Below are 24,249 nucleotides of genomic sequence, written 5' to 3' on the forward strand. Positions count from 1 at the left end.
AGGCCAGCAGGGCCATCTCTTGCGCATGTGCTCTGCCCCGCACACCTGTGCGGAGGTGCAGTCTGCTCTGTGCCTGGCTGTGGGAGCGGGGGCTCAAAAACATTCAGTTTAAGGGCATCTTATCTGGGTTTAGCATCTCCTGGCTCTTAACCAATTGAAGCCGGAGCTCACTGGCCTGCTTTATGCTGAAGAGCCCTGTACAGGTAACTAACTGGGTATGGATCCACCCTCCCTTCAGAGCTGAGAGCAGACCTTGGTCCTGGGCCATGGGGAACCTGTTCCCCCTTCCCCTGACTAGGGCTGAGTGCTGGCTAATGGGAGCAGGCAGCAACTGGTTCATAGGTGGCCATGAAAAAGGGGGTCCTGAGCTAGTCCCTCTGCCATGGGGGCTGGGGCAAGCACTGTTCCCCCTTGGTCTTTCCCTGTGGGGAAGGGGGTGAAGGACTGAGCCACAGACAGTCCCACAGGGAACCAGGGCTTGGCTTAAGTGCTAGGGCTGCCCCGGGATGCTCCCTGCCACCCCCATGTTTCCCTTAAAGTGGGTTTCCAGGGCTGGTGTCAGTTTGCTACTGTTAGCAGTTACTGACATCAAGGTATTCTCTTGCTGCCCTGTCCCAGTTTGCTACCTCTCACCTTTCCCTATCTTCTGTCAAATTGTGGTGGATGGCGGTTCATCTGTCATAGAATATCAGGATTGAAAGGGACCTCAGGAGGTCATCTAGTCCAACTCCCTGCTCAAAGCAGGACCAATCCCAACTAAATCATCCCAGCCAGGGCCTTGTCAAGCCTGACCTTAAAAACCTCTAAGGAAGGAGATTCCACCACCTCCCTAGGGAACCCATTCCAGTGTTTCAGCACCCTCCTAGTGAAAAAGTTTTTCCTAATATCCAACCTAAACCTCCCCCACTGCAACTTGAGACCACTTCTCCTTGTCCTGTCTTCTGCTACCACTGAGAACAGTCTAGATCCCCCCTCTTTAGAGATAGTTGAAAGCAGCTATCAAATCCCCCCTCATTCTTCTCTTCTGCAGACTAAACAATCCCAGTTCCCTCTAGCCCCTAATCATTTTTGTTGCCCTCTGCTGGACTCTTTCCAATTTTTCCACATCCTTCTTGTAGTATGGGGCCCAAAATTGGACACAGTACTCCAGCTGAGGCCTCACCAGTGTCGAAGAGAGGGGAACGATCACGTCCCTCGATCTGCTGGCTATGCCCCTACTTATACATCCCAAAATGCCCTTGGCCTTCTTGGCAACAAGGGCACACTGTTGACTCATATCCAGCTTCTCGTCCACTGTAACCCCTAGGTCCTTTTCTGCCGAACTGCTGCCTAGCTCCTCGGGCCCTAGTCTGTAGCAGTTGGCTACTGTAGACACACAAACACACACATTTTTGTACTTTGGACAAGCGTTGTACAGCGTTAAACCTCAGGCATCTTGTATGTAAAACCTTGAAGGGAGGTATTGTTGTTTCTTTGTCTCTGTCCATTGTAGATTAGGCCATGGAGTTTCTATAGTAAACAAACAGTTAATGCACGCCAAAACTAGTGCAAAGCATTGTAAACGGTAGACGAAATACTTACAGATACCTTTTAAACCCAATCTATGAGGCAGAACATTTACTGTTGTTCCTTATATAGACACTGCACCTCTCATTGTCAGTGTTACGCATATTGAACAAGTTTTCAACCCTTTGATTTTGCCAATACATAGTCAACTTGTGGGAATGAAGATCATTGAAATGTATCATAAAATATGTAGCCTCCATCAAAGGCTATGAAATTAAAATATGCATTTAAAATTTTGAGCAATTCTGTAGAAAAATCAGTTATTTATGTATGCACCAAATAAAGTAACAGAGTGAAGTGTACACTTCAGTGGTGGCAGGGTGGGGATTACTTACAGAAATAAGGATTTTTAATAAGTTACGGGGCAGAAGGGGAATCATGTTACTGGAAGTCCAACACAGTATTATAGGATTCTTTGAGGGAGGTAACAGCAGAAGTATCCAAGCTTGTGTCATCTACGGACTCAGAACCAAAAAGGCAAATTAAAAGAACCCAAACTGTATTTATTTCATTTAATTTCAGGTGCACAACTCCTGAGATTTGCAGTCTTGAGGTTACTCGGGGGGGGGGGTTGTAGATCTGTATTTAGTAGAAATTTGCCATGGAGAAGCAGCCTTTAGTGAATATTTGAGAACCGAGGTTTACACACAAGGGATGATGTGAAAAAACACGGCCAGCTGCTGGAGAGAAAGGTAACAACAGCTGACAAAGGCAACAGATCCCCTTGGGGGATCAGAGGAAACTGAAGAAGTTTCCGCCGGAGCCGTGGAAGGCCGGCTGCCTTAAAGTCACATGATCCCAAAGAATAAACTTCGGTGTTGGGAAAAACCGAAGACAAACGCAGCATTAGCAGCGCATGCTGCCACACGCACGGGAAGTGCTGGCCGAAAGGATGGGCCGAGGTACGGCTGCTGACGCTACCGGCGAGACAAGGTGGGTGAGGACTAAGAAAACCTGTCGCGGGCCCATCAGCGGAGCGAGGCAGCCCGTTGAGCCCCACGGAGCAAGTCTCCTTCGGCTCGGAGAAAGGGCCCGGGAGCGCGGCGCGGGGGCCACAGGACACCGCGGGGCTCCGCCGCTTGCCCCGAGCCGTCAAGCCGGGTCTCGGAGCAGGCCCCGGGGAGGGCCGGTGGCCGCTGCGCGGGGGCGAGGGAGGGGAAAGGCTGAAGCGCCTGGAGGGAGACGCCCCGCCGGGGCCAGGGGAGAGCCGGCGCGGGGCGGACAGGGGCCCTGGCGGGCCGGGACTTCCCGCGGGGCGGACGCGGCTCCAGGGCGTCCCGCCGCCCTTAGCAGCGAGGGACGAGCCGGGTCCGGGCGCGGGACGGCACCGCTCTGCCGCCGGGGCCGGACCTGGGGTGACTCCACCCCGGGTTCCCCCCGCGCCGGCTCCGGCCCCGCCCCGAGGGCGGGGACACGCGGCCCCGACCCGGAACTGCAGGCGGCTCCGCGGGGTCCCCGGGCCGGTGAGTGCGGCGGGGCGGCCCCGGAGCCCGGGCCCGAGGGGGCGGGCTGGATGCCCTGGCCTGGGGCGGGCCGGGCCGGGTGGGGGCCCGAGGGGGCGGGCCGGGTGCCCTGGCCTGGGGCGGCCCCGGAGCCCGGGCCCGAGGGGGCGGGCTGGATGCCCTGGCCTGGGGCGGGCCGGGCCGGGTGGGGGCCCGAGGGGGCGGGCCGGGTGCCCTGGCCTGGGGCGGCCCCGGAGCCCGGGCCCGAGGGGGCGGGCTGGATGCCCTGGCCTGGGGCGGGGCGGGGCGGGGCGGGCCGGGGCGGGTGGGGGCCCGAGGGGGCGGGCTGGATGCCCTGGCCTGGGGCGGGCCGGGCCGGGTGGGGGCCCGAGGGGGCGGGCTGGGTGCCCTGGCCTGGGGCGGGGCGGGCCGGGCCGGGTGGGGGCCCGAGGGGGCGGGCCGGGTGCCCTGGGCCTGGGGTGGGGTGCCCTGGCCCAGGGGTGAGCCGGGTGAGGTCCGTGGGGTGGGGTGGCCCACGGAGGCGGGGTGGGCCGGGTGAGGTCCCTGGGCCGGGCCGGGTGCCCCTTGGCATCGGGCACACCCGCTGTTCCTTCCCGCCTGCTCCATGGCAGGTCCCAGTGTCCCCCTGCCCCTCTCCCTTCGGGGTTGGTGGGTGTAGCTGAGCTGGCAGCCCGAGGCTCGGTTGTCCGGCCCGGCTTGCCCGGCCCAGGGCAGACATGCTCCGGCAGCTTCAGCCTGGCTCTGTGCCAGCTGTCCGCTCCCAGCCGGGTGCTGGAGCTAGCTGGGCCTGTCCGCCCCATGACACCTTCCAGCTGCCCTTTCCCTGCCCGCGGTGGCCGCGCTCTGCGTTGCAGACACACCGGTTATGTAACCGGAGCGTAACTCAGCTCGTTGAGCCCTCCCGAAAGGCCTGCAGGTGAGCTTACAGCCTCCAGCGTGGCAAGAGGCTGGCAGTGGGTACGTTTAGGACGGGCTTTCGGGACGATACGGCCACCCCCTGGGAAGAGACAACGCGGGCGACCTAGAGCAACATTACACAGAAGACTGCAGAGGAAGCCACATCCATCAACCACCCGCTTGGAAGCCTGGACACACCGGCAGGAGACCAAAACGCACGGCGAATGCCGGCGGACGCTCTGAGGGCGTGGGAGGATTTTATAAAAAGAAAAAGACCTCTAACTCTAACCCCCTCCTCAGGCTGGCTGCCCAGCATCTGCCGGCTTGCGCTCAGTCAATTTAAACACCGCTGGCAGGAAACGAAGGGTACGTCTACACAGGGGTAAAGAACCCGCCGCTTGCCCTGGGTCAGCTGTGTAGATGCTTCAGCTGGAGCTCTGGGACCCTGTAAGGGTGGAGGGCAAAGCCGCCGCTAGGAATAAACAGACTAAGCAATTGCTTAGGGCCCTGAGCAGCTCCGGGGTCCCCCAGTTGCTTTTCAAATATGTGTTAGGCTGGGGAGGAAATATTCCTGCTTAGGGCCTACAATGGGTTAGCCTGAGCCCCAGTTTCTACACAGCAAATTTTAGCTCCACCTTGTGAGCCTGGGCCAGCTGTGGCTGCGCTGTGGGCCTTTTAGCTCTGTGTAGACCTACGCTAACAGGCTCTTTGCCGGAGAGGATTTTGCTATCTACCGCGCTGGTCAAACACCACAAAAAAACCCGTTTCAAATCCATCGATCAGCCATTCGCAGTGAAACGAGGGTTTGCTGAGCCCTGTTTGACGATCGTTGTGGGTTCCTCCTTTGCTTTTGCTGCTGCTCTTCCTTTTTTCCCTTCCTGGCTGCCCTCCGCTTTTTCTTTCTCTTTCCTGAAATAGCCTGGTGTCTCTTTTCTTGCAGTCTTCAGAGCCAGCTTCCTCTTTTCCCTAAGCCTGGATTTGTGCTGGACATGGCCCACCTTGATTACCATGCACATTGTAGGGAGAGTGGTCACTTTGGATGAGCTATTACCAGCAGGAGAGTGAGTTTGTGTGTGTATGGGGGTAGGGGGTGAGAAAACCTGAATTTGTGCTGGAAATGGCCCACCTTGATTATCATGCACATTGTAGGGAGAGTGGTCACTTTGGATGAGCTATTACTAGCAGGATAGTGAGTTTGTGTGTGTGGTTTTTGGAGGGGGGTGAGGGGGTGAGAGAACCTGGATTTGTGCAGGAAATGGCCCACCTTGATTATCATGCACATTGAAGAGAGTTGTCACTTTGGATGGGCTATTACCAGCAGGAGAGTGAGTTTGTGTGTTTGGGGGGGGGGGGGGGGGGGGGGCGGAGGGTGAGAAAACCTGGATTTGTGCTGGAAATGGCCCAACTTGATGATCACTTTAGATAAGTTATTACCAGCAGGAGAGTGAGTTTGTGTGTGTGTGTGTGGGGGGGGGGGTGAGAGAACCTGGATTTGTGCAGGAAATGGCCCACCTTGATTATCATACACATTGTGAAGAGAGTGGTCACTTTGGATGGGCTATTACCAGCAGGAGAGTGAGTTTGTGTGTGTGTGTGGGGGGGGGGGGGGCGGGGCGGAGGGTGAGAAAACCTGGATTTGTGCTGGAAATGGCCCAACTTGATGATCACTTTAGATAAGCTATTACCAGCAGGACAGTGGGGTGGGAGGAGGTATTGTTTCATGATCTCTGTGTGTATATAATGTCTGCTGCAGTTTCCACGGTATGCATCCGATGAAGTGAGCTGTAGCTCACGAAAGCTTATGCTCAAATAAATTGGTTAGTCTCTAAGGTGCCACAAGTACTCCTTTTCTTTTTGCGAATACAGACTAACACGGCTGTTACTCTGAAATCTTCCCACTCTGTACACTTTCTACCTTCCAGGTATTTTCTCTCTCCCTGTCATCCGCCTATCAAATCCTACCTGCCTCTCCTACCCGCTTGGACATTTTACCAGAGCCCTGCTGAGCAGATGACTAACTCTGCTGGCTGCAGGGTGATGGTAAAGCCCGGGAGGGGAGCACTGATCAGGGCAATTCTCTGCCCCTCTCTCCGGCTGCTGCCTGTTTCTGCTACTTTACCCCTTCTCCAGCCTTTATTTTTGAGTTTCCCTGCCGCTGCCTGTAGTTTCTGGGGCCTCTGAATGAAACTGACTGGATGCTTTAGGGCCAGTAAAAGAGCAGTGAAAGACTGGTCAGTTTTTACTTGGCTGCAGCTTGTGGACTCTCTCGAGCCACGGCTGAGGCGGGGGAGTAGACGGAGGGCATGTTGACACTCCTGAGCTGATGCTGAAAATGGCCCCCTAGACGTGGCGTATGTCCATGGAAGGGGTTTTTCTGCCGGCGTAGTGACTTGCCTCCCCGAACGACGTTAGCAATGCCGACAGAAGCACCGTTGTCCTGCATAATCAAACGCAGGCTGGATTGCGCGGAAGGTGACGGCGCTGGCCCGAGGGCGTGTTCTTCTCACCCTGGCTGAGTGGGGTTTTCAGGCTGTGCCCCTGGCCGTAGCCCCTGATGGCCCTTTGCGTCGGCTTCTGGGTGGAGAGCTGCTGTTGTCCCGTGTGCTGATGGCTCATGGCGGGTGTGGGCTGCTCCCATCTGACCGGGGTCCCGCTGGTCTCCTGCCCAGTGTAGGCGGTCTCTGGAGGACTGTAATTCTCTGGTGCATTCATTAAGCCTTCGTTCATCTTCGCCCTGCCCATGTGCATTCCCGGTGGTGGGTGTGGTGCCGCCTGGCACACTTGAGGGTGTGCCAGTCCCATGAGCGTGATGCACGCGGGTGACTTCTGAGTGGTCATCGCGACTGAGTGCCCCCCCCTTTCTCTTTCAAAGTTGCTGTGTGGGGCAGGGAAGGCTCCGAGCGGGAGCCAGAGAGCCAGGACCATGCCGCCCCCCAAAGACGTGGTGAAAATCGCCATTCAGATGATGGGAGCCATCCCGCAGCTCATTGAACTCAACCAGGTAACGTCCTGCCTCCTGGAAGGCCCAGCTGGCGTGGGGGGGGCTCCTGCTACTGGAGGGGAGCCCGCTGCCTGCTGGCAGGGCAGGGATGTGTCTCGCACGCCCGGGCCATGCTCCCCACACGCTGTTTCTCTTTGTTTTCAGGCCAAGCCCCTGGCTGCAGTTGTGAAGGAGGTTTGTGACGTGTGAGTAACTCTTCTGTCTGCTCTCTAGCCATGGGCACAGTTTGGGGGCCACCGTCCAAGGTTGTGGTAAAACCCACCTGGGCAGCTGTGGGGGTCCATGGCCCTCCACCTGCCCTGGGTGGGGGACTGGGGTGCCCGAAAGCAGCCCGTGTCTCTGTCCCCCAGGGTGCGCCACCCCGGGCAGATGCAGAGTCCAGGGCTCTCTGGGCAGCTCTTACCCCAGCCCCGGTTTCTGGCCAGGCCAGGGGGGCAGAGCCTTGAGGGAAGGGGAGGAGCAGGGGGCAGGGCCCTGTGGTGGTGTGGGGGGGGGGGCCCAATAAATGTTAATCCGCCTTTGTTGGAGGACCATCTCTGAGAATGAGCAGGCCCTTTGGGGGATGTCTTGCCCCTCCCGCAGTTCTTTGGCCGGCCCCTCTGCTCCCCATCCCAAAGCGCGTGCCGTGCCCTGCCCTCGGTGCAGCCGTGTGGCACGCCGGGCAGTCGGCAGGCAATGAGCGTGGGCGGAAGGTGGAGACCCAGCTCTCTCCCGCTGCAGGTGGAATCTGGGGAACGCCGAGCACTATGCCCTGCAGTACGTGGATGGGCAGCAGACGTACATCACCGAGTCGGTGAGTGGCTGGCAGCACATGAGGCTCTCGCTGGCTGCTGGAGCCCTTTGGCCAGTTCTGACCTACAGGTTCTTCATCCCGTTTTCTTGTCTGTCTCGTCATAGAACCGTGTGGAGATTAAGAATGGGAGCATTCTGCGGCTGACCACTTCTCCAGTACGTCCCACCCCTACCTCCTTGGCCTGCTCCCCCTGCTCCAGCCCGTATTCTCCTCCCCTTTTTGTGACTGGAGAGTCAGAGCTAGACACAGATCCTGCCGCTGACTCCCTGTCAATCCCCTGTGCCTCGGTTTTCCCAGCAGTAACGTGGGGGTAAGGATTCTGATTTATTGCAGTGCAGTTCCAGGGGAATTAGAGGCTTGACTAGTGTTTGTAAAGTGCTTTGAGATCCCTGGGGGGATGGTGCCAAACAGTATTGCTATGGCTCAGGTCTGGCTTCCTGCTTCAGCTCCTGCCTTGGGACTGCTCTGGTCTGACCCCTCTGTAGTGTAACCTCTTCACCCAGTCTCTCCCTATGGGATTGTCCTGGCCCAATTTCCCCCTCATCCCATTGGGATCCCCAATCCCTGATGTCCCCTCTCGCTGTTCCTGGTCTCATGCGGTGGGATGACGCTGGTCTGACTCCTTCCTGGCTGGCAGGATCAGGAGGCAGAGCGGCTGCACAGCGGGATCCGGAGTAACAACCTGGACGTGAAGGCAGACTCCCTGAAGAAGCTGGCGAACCTCTCCCGAGACATCACCTTTGCCCAGGAGTTCATCAACAGGAACGGCCTGAAACAGCTCTTCCTTATTGTGGAAGAGGGGAACGAGTGAGTGAGTCGCTCCTCTTTGCCCCCCCAACATCCGATGAATTCTGCGCCCGCTTTGTTCCCCTCTCTGTGCCTGTGTGCCTGGCTTGTCCTTTTCCCCAGCCCTCTCCCTGGCGAGGCTGTGCAGCCAGGGGCGGGAGGGTGCCTTGCAGTACGCGCTCTGCAAGCCTTGCTCACACCATGCCGCTCTGGAAGTCTGGAGGACAGGAATGGAAAGGCCTCTGCCGGAGGCCCTGGCAAGGCAGGACTTGCCCCGTGTCAGTTTGCCCATCCCAGATGGTCCATCCCTCCCTGGGGAGACTGTTCCACAGCCCGATGGATCTCGCTGCCAGGAACCCTCCTGGTCATCCTGTGGTGGTCTGCACCCCATTGCTGTCGTCACTGCCTCCCACGTGTACCCCCCAGCTGATCCCTCGCCCTCCCTCAGTGTGAGAGCCCCGGATAGTCTGTCCCCCTCTGTCATCACTTTGACCTAGCTCTTTGGCTTCTTCCTTGGTCTCGGGTTTTCTTGCAGCACGTGTTCGTTCTCCCTGGGCTCCCTTCGGGCACCTGCATGTTTCTGGCTCCCAGGCGAGGGGAACACCGTGTATCGTGTTGTCTGGCAGCGCTGCATGTGCGGGGAGTTAGACTGCGCTGTGGAGCATATGCCCGAGGCTGCAGAATTCAGGCTGTTACCCTGGATTTCCTTGACGCTTGTACGCTTAACTGTGCAACCCTAATGTCCTGTGTCCTTCTTGGCGCTTTCCGGGTCTCCAAACTCCTCCTTGGGCTAAGGGAGAGGCTGATTGCTTGTACCAAGTGTTCTCTCTCCAGTGCTCATCCCCTGTCTCTTTCTCTCGCCCTCTCCCTGTTTTCTGTCTCTCTAGGTGTTTCTAATGTGCCCATCGCTGTGGTGTCTGGGCGGCTTTGTCCCTGCTGCCCTGGTCTATCGAGCGGCGTTTCTGTGGGGTCCCTGGGCCCTCTCTCACCATGTTTGCTGTTCTGTTGCTCCAGTATAGGGGAGATTCTAGCCCACACCCTGAAGGCCTTCATGGAGCTGATGGAGCACGATTTCGTCTCCTGGGAGACGCTGAGCCGGGTCTTCATCAGAAAAGTAAGTCACTCCCCAGAGCCTTGGCAACCCGCCGTGCCAGGGTGGCTGAGCCAGTCGTGTCTCTGACCGCCCGTTGTTACAGATCGTGAAGTACGTCAACACGAATGGGATGGACGCCTCTGTCCAGCAGCTCTCCCTGTCCATCCTGGAGAACATGGTCCCGAGCAGCCGCTCCCTCTTTGAGCTGGTCAAACATGAAGTGACCCTGGATCGCCTCCTCACCCACCTGCAGGTGTAAGTGCAGCCCCGGGCGCCGACTTTCAGCGTTCCCCGAGGGTGCTTCAGCCCTGCTTGGCCCTGAGACCCCGCCCCCTCCCCTGAGTCTCCGCCTCTTCCCAGCCCTGCTCCTCCTCCTCCTCCTCCTCCTCCTCCTCCCCCTCCCCCCAGCGCCTCCCGCCCGCCACCAAACAGCCAATGGGTGGTGGGCGGGAGGTGCTGGGGGAGGAGCTGATGGGTGGGGCCTGCCGAACAGCTGATCGCCCTTTTTTTCTTTTTCCCGGGGGTGCTCCAGCCCCAGAGCACCCACGGAGTCGGTGCCTATGAGCACAGCACCAGCTGTGATCCCATCCTGCCTCTGCCGGCCTGCATCTCCTCGGCCTGCCCCGCTTCCCTGGGGAGAGCAGTCTGCAGCCTACTCCACTTCCCTGCTCCTCTGCCTTCCTTTTCCACTATGATTTCAGCCCACCCCACTTGGCTCCGGCTGGGCAATGTTCTCTACCCCCTTTCCCTCACTGGGACTTGCCCCTCGGATGTTTGCCGGCACCACGTCCTGGCTTAGCTACATGTAGCTCCGTCCGCCTGGCTCGCTCTGTGTTGCCCTCCAAGTTTGTTGTTTCTCCAGGCTTCCCATCTAGCTCTGGCTGGGAATGAGCTCCCGAGGCAACCCCCAGCATGCTGGCTGTCGTGCCCTGTAGCCTTTTAGAGACAGGCGGGCCTGTTCTCCCCTCTGCTCCGTCACATCGCAGACCCTCACTCCTTTGCTGGGTGTTCTCATTGTAAGGTCCTTCAGCATTGCTGCTTCCTGGCTTGCGCTCTCCCGCTGAAGCTCTGGTGCCAGTAACACTCTCAGCATCGGGGTTTGGCCGATCTGCGGGGAAATCTGAGCTGGCGGAGCCATGTGGCAACTCTGAAATGAGCCCCGGCTTCTAGGCAGATACAGCCCCCCAGGAGAGCAGGGTCTGGGGGTCTCAGCGGCCCCGGAGCTGGTCCTAGACTTGTTCTCACTCTTGGTCCGGCCGGGTCTATAGCAAACACTCTCTGGTTTCTCCTTTATTCCTCTTTTCTCCGGTCCGTAGCCATGGTACGTTCCTGCCCCGGCCAGCCCAACTCCATCCGACTTTGGGAACGCTGCGTGCATGGTGTCGCCTCTCCTTCCCCTGGTGAGCTCGGCCAGGGCTCAGCTCTGCCAGCCTCCCCCTGACACGGGCTGAGGAGTCAGGCCTGGCACACATGACTGCTCCTTGCCCTGCTCTCCCTCGCCAGTTCTGGAACAGCCCCTGTCCTCCTTGCTGGGCGGCAAGAAGTTCGTGCCCTAGCGCCTGAGTGGGGGGAGCTCCCCCTCCTGCCTGGGTTTAAATCCCCTCTGCGCCCATCTGCTGACGCACAGCCTGGCAAATGCAGGCGTTCGCCTCACCCTGCCCGCCCCAGGCCCTCTTCTCTCTCCACTGTCGACTGGGTCATGGGCCCAGCAGGGCTCTGCCCTGGCCTTCCTCTCCCCCGTTCTCTCTTCAGGCCCCTGAATGCCTTTCAGTCTCTTCACTCTTGTGCCCACTCTCTGCAGGGAGCCTGCTGCCCTTACGATGCCCGTCTGTGCCCTGGGACCGGGCGCCAGCGGAATGTCCCCTGATCTGTACCTGGCTCGCAGATGCCTCCGGCCGGCTTCCCCACTGGGAGCTGACAGCTGGGGGCAGCCTGGTGGCATGGGGCCAGCCAGGCTGGGAGAAGAGCTGGGGGCGGGCGGCTCAGGCCCACCCTCCGGGCTAGTCACGCTAGTGATTCATCTCCTTGCCCCTAGGACCAACCAGCAGCTGCAGCTCAAAGCCATGGCACTGCTCATCGCCCTGCTGCTGAATGCCAACGACACAGAGAGGAGGGTAAGGTCCCCTGGCCCGCTCCCGCGGCCCTCCGAGCTGGCCATGCCCCTGGGGTCACTGTGGGGCCGGGGGCGAGGAGGGAATGCAGTCTGTCCACCCAGAGTGTGGGCTGTGAGCCCTCTGAGAAGGGCTGTTTGGGGGTGGGGGGGCACTAAATGTGCTGTGGGAGGGGAGGACGGGGGCTGCCTGTCCGTGTCGGAAAAGACAGTGGTCAGGTCAGGGGAGCCGGGCCGGGCCGGCTGCCTGCCTGGGCCGCGCGTGGCACCCCCTGGTGGTGAGCGGGGCAGCCAGGGGTGTTGCACTGCTGGGTTCCCTTAGCTGCCTCACGAGGCGCTTTGCCTAGAAGTGTCCCCATGCTGCTAGCACCGGCTCGGCCCCCTGAAGGGGGCACCGCTGGAGCCCTGGGGGAGAGGAGGGGCCAGCGTTTTAACTACCGTGTTGTCTGACCCCCCTTGGGCAGGTCAGGAAGACGCAGGGCCTGACAGCAGTAGCTGGTGCCTGTCTGCGCTAGGGCCCCGGCGGGCAGAGCTCCACGGATGACTGCAGCCCGGGGCGCTGGCTGTTTGCCTGGAGCATCCTGCTGAGTCTGCGCCGTGCTCCCAGCACCGCGGCCCTGCTCCCCCCGGCTGAGGAGAGGCGTGTGGCCGAGGGGACAGACCAGGGCAGGGCAGCTGGACATGAGCCTGTACTTTGCCTGTCCCACCTTCACCCTTCCATTGCCCTGCGTGGCGCCAAGAATGCGGCAGGGCCTAACTAGCCAGCTGCGTTATCGCCCTCTGTGCCTCACGCAGAGCCCCACACAGGCCACACCCGCAGGGTCCAGCCTGGGCTGCGTGCCCTGTGCCCACCCCTCGGCTCCCTGCTCCGCCGGGTGCTGATCTGGGCTGGACTCTTCCCCGCGAGCAGGAGGTGCCTGGGCTTTTGATCCTTTCATTTCCCGCACGCCTGTGTAATTCTCAGAGCCTGCCTGTTTCCCCCACCCAACCCCACCTGGGGCGGCCAGGGAAGGTCAGCTGGCCTCGCCCAGTGCTTGGCCCTATGGCTTGGTGGGGAGAGCGGCTGCTGGAGGAAACCGCACGGGCCCAGCGGATGGCGGCGGGGCTGGGCTGGGAGGAGCGTGTCTCACCGGCTCTCTCCCTTCCTAGGACATGATGGGCTATCTGGGCCAGAGGAACATCCGGCAGTTCATTCACAAGGTGGGAATGCAGAGAGCTCCTGGCCTCGCGCCCCTCCCCTACGGTCTGTGCATCCTCCCTGCCCCCTGGCTGCCGGCCCCTGGGCCAGGTGTCTGTGCGCCCAGAGCCCCCGCCTGTAGCGTTTCTGTCACCCACCCCCCCGCTTTGTGCCAGCCTCCTGCCAGTGCTGCTGTGCCCTCCCTCTCCCCGCCCTGGCAGCTGGGGGCCTGCAGCCGCCTCTGTCTAGTGCTGGCCCCAGGACCCCTGCACCCCGCAGCTCTTGCCCCGGGAGCGGGTCACGGAAAGCTGGGGTCCAGGCTGGGGTCAGTGACGGCCTTTGTTTGGGGCTCCTGTAGAACATTATCCACGCCTCGGAGCCGATGGGGGATGAGATGGCCCATTATCTCTACGTGCTGCAGTCCATCACCCTCAACCTGCTGGAGTGGAAGATGCGGACCCCCATGGACCCTTATTCGCAGGTCTGACGGGCTCTTCTCCCCCTGTGGGCCTGTCGGGTGGGCGCTCTCCTCCCCAGGACTCCTCCGCAAAGTGTCCCCCTCCCACCTTTCTGCCCCTGCCACTTCTCCCCCCTCCTTCCCCACTCCCCAGAGAGCTGAGCCCCCAGATTGGACCACTCCTCTTTGCTTCCAGTCCTACTGAGAGATGGCTGGCGGGGATGGAGCTACTGCCCCCTGCTGGTGGAGGGAGGCATGGCTGTGCTGTGTCAGGTGTGCCCAGGTCGCATAGGGCTGCGTTTCTGAGTGCTCAGCACCCACAGCTGGAACTGGCCTTTCCAAGGGTTCAGCTGCCAGGGTTGGGAAACTCATCTCAGAAAAGATCATTACAGCTGGAAAGGAACAGAGAAGAGCAACAGAAATGATGTGGGGGATGGAACAGCTTCTGTACGAGGAGAGAGGAATGTGGCTGGGACTGTTCGGTTTAGAAAAGAGACAACTCGGGGGATAGGATGGAGGTCTCTAAAATCATGACTGGTGTGGAGACAGTGAATAGGGATGTGTCATTTACCCCTTCACACAACACAAGAACCAGGGGTCACCCAATGAGATTAACAGGCAGCAGGTTTAAAACAAACAAAAGGAAGTACTACTTCACACAACATGCAGTCAACCTGTGGAACTCCTTGCCAGGGGATGTTGTAAAGTCCAAAAGTATAACTGGCTTCATAGAAGAACTAGCTAAGGATGGGTGGGGTGTCCCTAAGACTGACTGCCAGATGCTGGGACTGGATGACGAGATGTCACTTGATCATTACCTGTTCTGTTCATTCCCTTGGAAGCACCTGGCACTGGCCACTGTTGGAAGACAGGATACTGGGCTAGATGGACCATGGGTCTGACCCAGTGTGGCCGTTCTTGTGTTCTTATACCTCTGAGCCAGGCGGCCTGGTCCCTCCCCCGTCCCTGGGTTTGTTCAGCTGGGCCTCCCCCCACTCTCCTGTGTTGGGACCCCGCAAAGCTCTGGAGTTTTTGTTTGCTCGCTGGGGGGACTGTGGTCCTGGGGGCGCTAGACAGGGTGGCCTGGTGGGGCCCATTCCTTTCCCAGCAGGGTCTGAGCTTTGCCTGTGGGATGGAGCTCGGGGCGGCAGCCCTGCCTTGGCCTTGCTAGGGTTGGATCGAGGCATCAGCCAGGCCCTGCTCTCTCCGCAGGAACAGCGGGAGCGTCTCCAGTCCCTGCGTCAGAGCGCCTTCGAGTCGGAGAACGAGCCTTCTGCCGGCACCTTCATCACGGAGCACCGGCGCTCTCTGTGCGTCAAGGAGTTCCGCAAGCTGGGCTTCCAGGTGAGTCGCCGCCCAGACCTTCCCGTGGCCAGCAGCCCCGGCCCGCTCCGAACCGCCCTCCCCTCGCTCGCTCTGCCTGGAGAGCTGCAGGGGCCATTTCCACCTCGGCGGTCAGGAGCTAAGAGTTGGCCTGCGAAGGCAGGAGCCGTGCGGAAGCGTGGCACGCACTGTTTCTCCCCCGGCAGCCCCCGCTCCCCCACGTCTCTTGCCTTTGCAAGAGAGCCGCGACCAGCAGTTGGCTTCTGTCGGTGTCAGTTCGGGTTTGGGATTGCGGACGCACGGTTTGCACCAGGGTGTGCTGGCCCCTTAAGGGAAGGCCTTGCCCCCTCCCACCCTGTTTTGGCCCTTCGGGGAGAGGCGTTGTGCGGGTGGGAGCTGTGGGCAGGAAGCAGTGCATGCTGGGAAAGGAAGGGGTTTAAAAACTCCTGCTCTGGGTGAGAAGGAGCCTAGAGAGACCTGCAGCAGTGTGTCCTCCCAGGGCTCTTGCCCTTGGTTACAGGGTCTGACCCATCCCCTCTAGAGGGCAGCTCAGTGCCCACCCCTCGAGCGTGGGCTTTGGGCCTGGACCAGGCAGTGGCATGACTGTCCTCTCCAGACTCAGCTGTCCCTGCTCCCCAGGGCTACATCCTACTTTGTCCCGTCTGCCTCCCTGCCCCTTCCACGGGACACTTCAGCAGTGCCCTCCTAGCTCTGTTCCTGGCTCTGTCCCCACTGCTGGCCCTGGGTCAGACCCCAGTCACTGGAGAGCCCCCCGGCCAGGGGAGAACCCCTACCTGGACCTTGGCCTTGCACCATGTGAGACTGCAGGATCCTCTACGTCAGCCAAGAGGTGGCTGGAGGACTGGGGTTCTGGGGCCAGCCTGGGACCCCAGGCAGGCTGCTACCAGGACAGCCAGGAGAACGTACAAATTGCAGCTCTTTCCCATGTCTGATAGCCTTGCTTCTGTGTGCTGCATGTATCCGGTCGATCCCGTCTGAGCTCAGCATGCCCCGTTAGGGGCCTTCAGTACGCGCCGCTGGCTTGGGGAGCCTGCGTCCTGGCCCAGGCTGTGCATCCCCACGAAGAGATGCGGAAATCTCATTCGGTTCTCACTGGGCCGCCCGGCCTCATCTCAGCCCCTTGTTCCCCAAGGCACTGGTAATCCTGGCGTTAGCACAGCGAGGTCTCTGGAGCCGTAGTGAGCCCGTGGGACAGTGACCGATATGTACCAACTGTTCGTATCGGCATCCTAAACGGCAGCCCTCTCCTTGCACTGGGGGCTCTGCCATTACGGTCGGTCACAAAACCTGCATCCTCTTGTGTCCTCCCAGAACTACAGTAACCCTGCCGAGGACCTGCAGCACGCGCCCCCGGGACTGCTGGCCCTGGACAACATGGTCTACTTCTCCAGGTGCTGCCCAAGCGCCTACAGCAGGGTGAGTGTACGTTACCGGCTCGTGAGCTGTACCCCATGCACAGCCCTGGGAGGTTTCTCCCCGCTCTCCGGGTTTGTTTACATGTGGACCTACCTTAATCTGAATTAACTTTCCAGTGTAGACGACCCTTTATTTCTCGTAGCTGGAGAGCCCCTAGCGGTAGGTCTGCCTGGGCCTTCCCATCCTAAGGCCAGTTTGTCAGTTATTCGTAACCTCCTCAGCTGTTCAGCCAACGTGCTCACTGCTCTTTGCCTCTGGCTGAGGCTGATGGGTTTGGGAGTGTTGAGCCAGGCTGTTCTGACGGGCAAGGAAAGCCGTAACTACGCTCTGGGTACAGATGTTGGCGGTGGTTTTGGCCCGCTCTCATGCTGAAGCAGGCGGGCTGGGCAGCTGAAATTTCCCATGGCCCTTGGGGAACCAGAAGTGCTTTCAGTGCTGCTAAAAACCATCTCTGGTTTGGCTGAGAGAGAATAACGCAAATATCCTCTTTGCACATGGGGAGCGAGAGAGCTCAGGAGCCGGGACCCAGCAGGACGCAGGGCGGGAAACGCGGGCAAATTCCCTGAAGCAAAGCGCTGGGTTCTCTGGTTTGTGCTGCACCAGGGGTCAGACTGGATGAGAACAAGGATCCTTTCTGTGCGTCTATGAAAAACCTACAAATAAGTGCAGCTCAGGTTCTGGTAGCAGCATGCCACCCCCCCGAAGTGCTGAGCAGGGCAGGGCTCAGCACAGTCCCGTCGCTGGGGACTGTGGCGTAGGATGGATGGTACCGTAGTGCCCTGGTTCTGGAGCTGGCCGAGATGCCAGTAAAGACATTGTGCCCTTGCACTGGTCTGCCTGTCTCTTCTCCGGGCGTCTCCGGCAGCATCTCCTTTCAGTTCCGAGGGAGCCTGGCTGCTTCGGGGCATGACGCTTCCTCGTAGATTTCTCACTGCCACTGAATTCTAACCCGCCCGCCCTGGGGGGCCGGGATCCCTTTGCTGGGGAACCCGGACCCCGAGCTTCCTGACCACTGTGCAGCTGGTGGGAGCCTTTGGGCTTGGAGGGGGTACACTGACCCTACCCATCCCTGCCCTCGCTAGCCTGCCGTGCTGCCCCCGCCTGGGAGAGCTCTTTGGCGGCTCTGCCTGCCCGGGGCCGTGTGCACTCGGGGAGCTGTGACGGGGCCTGTCTCTCTCAGTTTGTCCTCGAGAACAGCAGCCGTGATGATAAACACGAGTGCCCGTTTGCCCGGAGCAGCATCCAGCTGACCCTGGCCCTCTGCGAGATCCTGCATGTCGGGGAGCCATGTGAGTGCGCGGCCCCTTGCGTCTGCTAACGTAGCCCATCCAGAGCCCCACGACTCCCGGCTGGGTTAGGGGGTGGGCGCAGCCGAAACCAGTGGGCATCACGGATCCCGGCTGGGTTAGGGGGTGGGCGCAGCCGAAACCAGTGGGCATCACGGATCCTGGCTGGGTTAGGGGGTGGGCGCAGCCGAAACCAGTGGGCATCACGGATCCTGGCTGGGTTAGGGGGTGGGTGCAGTCAAAACCTCGTGGGTGTCCTGGCTCCTGGTGGGGGGGACGGGCGCAGCCATACCCTGCAGGCATCATGGCCCCCATTTCCGGGACCTCCTGGTTGTCAGGGTTTCCAAAAAGCAGGGAAACCTGGTCCCATTTTGTCCTTCTTGCCTCAGGCTCGGAGACGGCCCAGGCCTTCTACCTCATGTTCTTTGGTCAGGACCACTTCTTCGAGGAGCTCTTCTGTATCTGCATCCAGCTGCAGAACAAGACCTGGAAGGAGATGCGCGCCACGCAGGAGGACTTCGACAAGGTGAGCCCCACGGGAGGACACCCAGAATGCTGCCATGAAGCGGGGTCTCCAGGGTCTCACAGGGCAGATGGGATCTGGACAGATCTGCACTGTGGAGCGGGATCCTGTGCTGATGCCCCGCAGGTGGTGCAGGGCGCTGTGGAGCGGGGTCCCGTGCTGGCATGACGGTGCCGTGTGCCCTGCGAGAAAGGCTGTGGAGCAGGCTCCCATGACGATGCCTTGTGCCTGCAGGTGCTGCAGGTGGTCCGGGAGCAGATCACCCGGACCCTGTCCCTCAAACCCACCTCCCTGGAGCTGTTCAAGACCAGAGTGAACGCGCTTAACTACAGCGAGATCCTGAGACTGCGGCAGACGGAGAGGATGCACCAGGAGGAGACGCTGGCCGTGCCTGTGCTGTGAGTGGGAGGGGGGCTGGGGCACAGGGAAAGGGACCCCTGGCTCTGTGTCAGGGGCTGCAGGGGGAGTCCCCTACTCTGCGAGTTGGGGTCTGGGGTCCCTGGTCTGAGCATTAGGGGTGGGGGTCTGCAGTCCTTGCTTCGAGCGCTGCAGGGAGGGGGTGGGGTCCCTGCGCCAAGCGCTGGAGGGGAGCCCTGCCAGCCTGCTGGGGCTCAGCGCTGCGTTCGGGGGGTACCTGCCCATGTCCCATCTCGCCCGCTCCCCAGGGAACTGCGAGAGAGGCTCAAGCCCGAGCTCCTGGAGCTGATCGGCCAGCAGCGGCTCCTGCGCCTCTGCGAGGGGACCCTCTTCCGCAAGATCAGCAGCCGCCGCAGACAGGGTGAGGGGGCCTGGGGTCAGGGCAGTGCCGTGCCCTGGCACGAGGGGGATGGGGCGCCCGAGGTGAGCACGCCTGCGGGGGGCAGAGAGTGGGCACTGACGTACGTTGGCTGAACTCCGGAGACCAGAGGGGCTGAACTGCAGGAGCTAAGGGAGACCGAGAGGTTCATGAGGGGACCCCATGGAATGGTCCCACCCCCAGTCTGGCAGCCCCTGAGCTGTTGAGGAGGATGCAAGTTTCGGGGTAGGAGAACTCCAGGCAGGTGTGTGGGAAATGATCCCAGAGTCGGGACCCTCCCGATGATGTCATGGTGTCCTCTCGACCTGAGGATACCCTGCAGCAGTGCAGAAGTAAGGGTGGCATGGTATGGGGGGCGCGTCACTTTTTGGGGGAGATCATCACAGCCTGAAATCTTTTCAAAGGGGGGGACGGGGGTCCCAGCAAAGAACGTTGGAGAATCCTGGATCTAGCTAGACTTGCATGCAGTGCTGGGGAGGAGCCGGTGGTCATGGTATGTGTCAGTACCAGTGACACAGGGAAAGGCAGGAGAGAGGTCCCGGAGGTCAAATTTGGGTTGCTAGGTGAGAGATTACAGTCCAGGGTCTCCATGGCAACATTCTCTGACATGCTCCCAGTTGCACGCACAGGGCCAGTTAGACAGGCAGAGCTGCAGGGTCTCAATGCGCGGGTGAGACCATGGAGTTTGGAGGAGGGGTTTGGGTTTACTGGGAACCTTTTGGGAAAGGGGGAGCCTGTATACGAAGGATGGGCTCCACCTAAACCAAAACAAAACCAGCTTGCAGCCATGTAAAGTGTAAAGGTCGTAGAGGGGTTATTAAACTAAGGGCTGGGGGAAGCCGACAGGTACGGAGGAGCACGTGGTTCGGACAGAGACCTCCCTGAGGGGAGGAGGAGACGTGCGTCCCTGGGTGAGCTGCGGGCCCTGACTGCCGCTCCCTTCCCGTCCCAGATAAGCTCTGGTTCTGCCGCCTGTCCCCCAACCACAAGGTGCTGCACTACGGAGACGTGGAGCCGGGGGTGCAGAGCCCCCCCATCGAGAGCCTGCCGGAGAAGAGTACGTGACAGCCAAGAGGGGGATCGTCCCTCACAGGGGATGTGATCGCAGGGTGCCGAGTAACAAATGGGGCAGCGGCGATCGGGTGCTTCTGTTCTCTCTCTAACACAGAGCAAGGGACGCTTGGTGGCTGAACGGTGGGAAATTCCAGACCGATGCTCTTCCCACAGGGGGTGGTTAGCCTGTGGAACTCATGGCCACAGAAAACTGCTGAGGCCAAGAATTTAGCAAGATTCCCAGAGAGAGTGACTATGGAGCGGCCAGGGCTGGCATCGTTCGTGCCAACACTTGGCCTAGACAGGATATTAACTGTCCTGCTTTCGGGCTTCAGCTGGTCTGTCTTAGACAGCGGGGGCAGCGCATCCCCACCTGCTCCTGGGGTTCGGGCACTGGCCTCTGAAGCAGCTGGCGTTGGCTACTGAGGGAGATGGGGCTCCGAGTAGATGGGCCTTGGCTCTGAGCCTGTCTGGTGGTGCCCAGGCTGCTGAATAACCCCAGGCTGCTGGCATGTACCTGCCCTGCCCAGCACCCAAGGGGGCTGCCTTTCCTCCTGTGCTTGTCTTGCCAAGAGACCTGTGCTGGGCTCCCTCGGGGGGTGCGTCTGCCGGGGCTTGGGCTGAGCCACCTGGGGTGGGGCTGGTGGGTGGGGGGAGCATGCTGGGCTCTGCTGAGCGCCTCTGTCCCCCCAGTTCCCGTGGCCGACATCAAGGAGCTGCTGGTTAGCAGGGAGTGCCCGCACATGAAGGAGAAGGGCTCCGGGAAGCATAACAAGGTCAGCAGCTGCTCCCTGCCTGGCCACTAACTCCCCCCCACCCCGGGCTCTATACAGGCATGGGTCTGTCAGCTGGGTCCCGGGGGTGGGGCTGCCTGCCTGCCTGCCTGCCCGATAGCATGCCTCCCTCTCCTTGTTATCCACACTGCGCTGGTCCAGGGAAGGCAAAGCGAGCACAGAGATCTGGGCAGGCGCATGCTGCAAGGGCAGCTGTGAAGGGCCAGCAGCCGCCCTGTGTAGGCCACCGTGAGCGTCTAACACCCCTCGTGCTGGCCGGCAGCGCAGGGCCCACCGTGGCACCTGAACGGGACAGAGAATGAGAGCCCAGCAAGGAGGCACTGAGCTGGGCGCTCCCCCACGGCCCTGCGAGTTCACCAGCTCCTTGGGTTTTCCCCGCCTGGAGATTGGGGGTTGCTGACATCGCATGTAGGCCTGGGGCTTGTCCACACAGGAGTTACCGGGTGGCCAAATCGACGGCGCCCCAGCGTGCTGCACGGCTCCGTCCCGGCGAGGCTGGGGCTCCGCACTCACATGTTACCTGGCCACTCGCGGTGCAGCCCAGCCCTGCGACATGTCACCGCAGGATACAGCCCTGTCCGCTGCCTGCCTGGGCCCCGTGCTCTGCACAGCCCTTCCTGTCCTTGTGCAGCTGCACCCAGGACTGGCAGCCGGGAGAGTGAGATGCACCTGCTGTTTCCCCACAGGATGTCCTGGACCTGGCCTTCTCCATTAGCTACGACGTGGAGGAGTACTACCTGAACTTCATCGCTCCCACGCGCTACGAGGTGAGCCTCTGGCTGGGACTTGGCTCCTGGGTTCCGGGGGCCCGTTGGACCAGGTTGTAGCTCAGATTCGGCCGTGGGCTTGGTGGGTGACCTTGGCAGAGTCTCTGCCCCTTTGTCTGTTTCCCCATCTGTGAAAGCAGGAGGCGGCTCCCCCTTGGCAAAGCCCTTCAGGCTCTGTGAAGGGAGAGTGCATGGCAGGGCTGCTGGGATCTGTGCGGACAGACAGCAGGGAGCAAGGCGGGCACGTGGCACAGAGCTTGTTACCCGGACACGGCGTTCTGAGCTGTAATTCTCCGAGCGAGCCAGCAGTGCCCACGCCGCTCTGGGCAGTCCCACGATGCTGGCATTGCACCCCACTGCCAGTTGTCGGCCGGGGCTGCGGGCAGTTGTGCCTTTGTACGTCAGCGTGGCTGTGCCTTGCGGAAGGCGGGTTCTGCAGTTCACTGCCCACGTGTCCTCAGAGGCTCACAGACCAAGCCTGGATGAATGAGAAGTTACCATTTCCCTCAGCCCGGGACAGAGGTGAGGGCCCTTGGGGGTGTTGTAGGATCGATCTGGGGGGATGAACCTGGCTGAGATCAGATTGGGATGGGAATATGGCACAGGCGGAGAGGAGGTGTGCCTGGGCCTGGATCAGGAAGGGCTGGAGGAAGAGGTGTGGCAGTGGATGGGCGTGGAGCTAGAATGAGGCATGTGAGATGCCAGACGCCTCTGAAGGGAGGGAGGGTGCACGGTGGACTGCGTGGAGACACAGGAATGCAGCGAGGGGGGCGTGCTGGGGGACAGGCGTTAGCACTGTCCCTGCCTGGAGAAGACCCTACATACAGCTGGCTGCCCTCCACGCAGGACTGATGTTGAAACAGTGCGACTTTGCCCATAGCCAAGGCCCTGGGGGTCAGACCTCCACACAGACACTGGGGGCCAGGGACTGAGCTGTGAGGTTCAGTTCTGGCTGTCCAAAGCCATTTTGGGACCGGTAAAAACCCAGCTGCCGGAGCCTTCCCCTGCTCACGGGCTGCATCTGCCCCTGTGAATTCCACCCCGGCCTGCTGCCGTCCCCTGGCCTGTTTGAGGCACGTGGCCGAGGGGGCACACCTGTGGCGCTGGGTGGATTGCGGTGGGTGGGAGACTCGGGCGGGTGCTGGAGGCGGGCAGGGGGACGACTACCCGGAGGCTGAGGCCAGTGTTTGGTTGCCCCTCAGTTCTGCCTGTGGACGGACGGCCTGAACGTGCTGCTGGGCCGGGAGATGACGAGCGAGCGAACCCAGAGCGAGCTCGACATCCTGCTCTCCATGGAGCTCAAGCTGCGCCTCCTGGACCTGGAGAACATTCCCATCCCCGACGCCCCTCCCCCCGTCCCCAAGCCCCCCAGCAATTTAAACTTCTGCTATGACTTCAGCCCCATGGAACAGTGAGGGCAGCCGCTCCGGCCATGGCTCTCGGCCCGAGCCAGCCCCAGCTCCCAGCCCTGCTAGCGGCTAGTCTGGGCCAGAGTCTGCGCTGTAAGGGGGAGGAAGGGAAAACCCGGCTCCGCACTCAGGCATGGGCTCAGGCACCTGCTGCAGCCCCTCCTGCTGGGCAGGGAGCAAGTGGGGGAAGGGCTGGTGGGCAAGGAGACGGGCTCCTACCTGGGCCATGATCTCCTTTCCCCCTTGTCCTGGTTCTGCCCAGGGGGAGCCGCAGAGCCCTGGCCCCTAGTGACTGGCTCCACTCCCCAGGCTGAGCCTGCCCCTTCCAGCGGGGGCCTTGCTCTCCTGCTTGCTGCCTTGACCGAGCGGGGCTGACCCAAGTGCCTTATTGCCCCTCTCTGCACTTGTGCTGCTGCTGTTAATGCGCCGTGGGGGATGGCCTTTGTCTCCCCGCTCCCCACAGCAGGCTGCTCCTGGGGTTTGACAGAACCTTTGGCAACCCGCTGGGCCCCTCGGAGCTGGTGCCACCCTCCCGCAGAAGTCCTTAACTGCTGCACTGGTACGATACGGTGCACTTGGGTGCACCCCAGGGAAAGACTCCGAGATGGAGAAGGTACGATTCTGTGCGGCCCCATGCTCCCCCTGCCCCTCTCTAGGTGATGTGACAGCCTGGGCGGGGGGCCAGCAGCCCCACTGTTCTTTATGGACAATAGGGCGTTTGGGGGGAAATCTGCCTTCCAGCAGCTAAGGCATTAAAGCTGCTGGGGCCACATGGCTGAACGACTCACTGAGCACAAGGAGAAACTGAGTCACTTCCGGTCCCCTCTCCGAACCTCCCCGAGCTGGGATGCTGGCGCCTGGCTGGTGGGAGATGATGCTAGGCACGGGAGGGCGCCTGCTGGAGGCTCCGCTGTCACTCGGGGCTGATGCCTGCACACCAGGAATCCTGGCCAGGCTGCCAACGCCCCACGGTGCGCGAGGGTAGGGGAGCCGAGCCATCCCTGGCCGCAGCTCAGCACTGTCTTGCCCCATCCTACCGTCTATCCTGCTCCAGGCATCCCCTGCACCCCTTAGCCATAATGCTGCACTTACTAACCGGCCAGCCTGCTTCCCTGGCCCCTCACCCTGCTAACGGGAGCCCCTGCACTGTACCTCTCCAGCCTGGTGCTTCTACTGAGAAAGGTACGCCGTGGCACCAGGCCCTCCCCCTGCCCTCTATATGGGCCTGTAATAATACTAAGGGACTAACCTGCCTGATTGTCTCAGCACTGGACCTGCACTGTCCCCTGCCCTGGGGCTGGAGAGGGCTGAGAACAGACCCCTTCCACCCCCCAGCATTTGGACAATAAACACTTGTACGGAGAAACCCACGGCCTGTTTTCTTGTTTCCATCTGGATTACTCCCGCCTCCTTGGGCTGGACCCTGGTTATCTGCAGCAGCTGCAAGGCAGTGACTTCTGTGCTCGGCTGCAGCATAGCGCCCCCTCGGGCAGTGCTGGCAGAGGGTGGGCCAGGGCC

The 24,249-nt window shown here is 60.8% G+C and overlaps 1 protein-coding gene across 4 annotated transcripts; it reads left to right on the forward strand.

Moving 5' to 3' along the window:
* The first annotated feature begins 2,234 nt into the window (after positions 1–2,234).
* On the forward strand, positions 2,235–24,097 carry ELMO3 (engulfment and cell motility 3). 4 transcript variants are annotated; one of them, XM_077831012.1, is made up of 21 exons: positions 2,235–2,499; positions 6,799–6,927; positions 7,072–7,112; positions 7,648–7,720; positions 7,825–7,875; positions 8,358–8,527; positions 9,521–9,620; positions 9,703–9,854; positions 11,635–11,713; positions 12,859–12,909; positions 13,245–13,367; positions 14,556–14,687; positions 15,999–16,103; positions 17,284–17,392; positions 17,779–17,915; positions 18,147–18,310; positions 18,578–18,690; positions 19,661–19,765; positions 20,455–20,537; positions 21,242–21,322; positions 22,525–24,097. In XM_077831012.1, the coding sequence occupies exons 2-21, from the start codon at positions 6,850–6,852 to the stop codon at positions 22,735–22,737; spliced, it is 2,160 nt and encodes a 719-aa protein (XP_077687138.1). In that variant the 5' UTR covers positions 2,235–2,499; positions 6,799–6,849; the 3' UTR covers positions 22,738–24,097. The 4 variants fall into 4 exon arrangements, with proteins under 4 accessions (XP_077687138.1, XP_077687137.1, XP_077687139.1 ...); XM_077831011.1 differs by lacking the exon at positions 2,235–2,499 and adding an exon at positions 2,935–3,029; XM_077831013.1 differs by lacking the exon at positions 2,235–2,499 and adding an exon at positions 3,634–4,292.
* Positions 24,098–24,249: the final 152 nt, after the last annotated feature.

Source organism: Eretmochelys imbricata, chromosome 12 (genome assembly GCF_965152235.1).
Source record: "Eretmochelys imbricata isolate rEreImb1 chromosome 12, rEreImb1.hap1, whole genome shotgun sequence".
NCBI lineage: Eukaryota > Metazoa > Chordata > Testudines > Cheloniidae > Eretmochelys > Eretmochelys imbricata.

Bases quoted from the DNA above. Each gene is read 5' to 3' on its own strand.
- ELMO3 (XM_077831012.1), top strand. From the start codon at position 6,850: ATGCCGCCCCCCAAAGACGTGGTGAAAATCGCCATTCAGATGATGGGA. The intron at 17,393-17,778 runs GTGAGTGCGCGG...TTCTTGCCTCAG, and splicing joins CCTGCATGTCGGGGAGCCAT to GCTCGGAGACGGCCCAGGCC. The intron at 20,538-21,241 runs GTCAGCAGCTGC...GTTTCCCCACAG, and splicing joins GCTCCGGGAAGCATAACAAG to GATGTCCTGGACCTGGCCTT.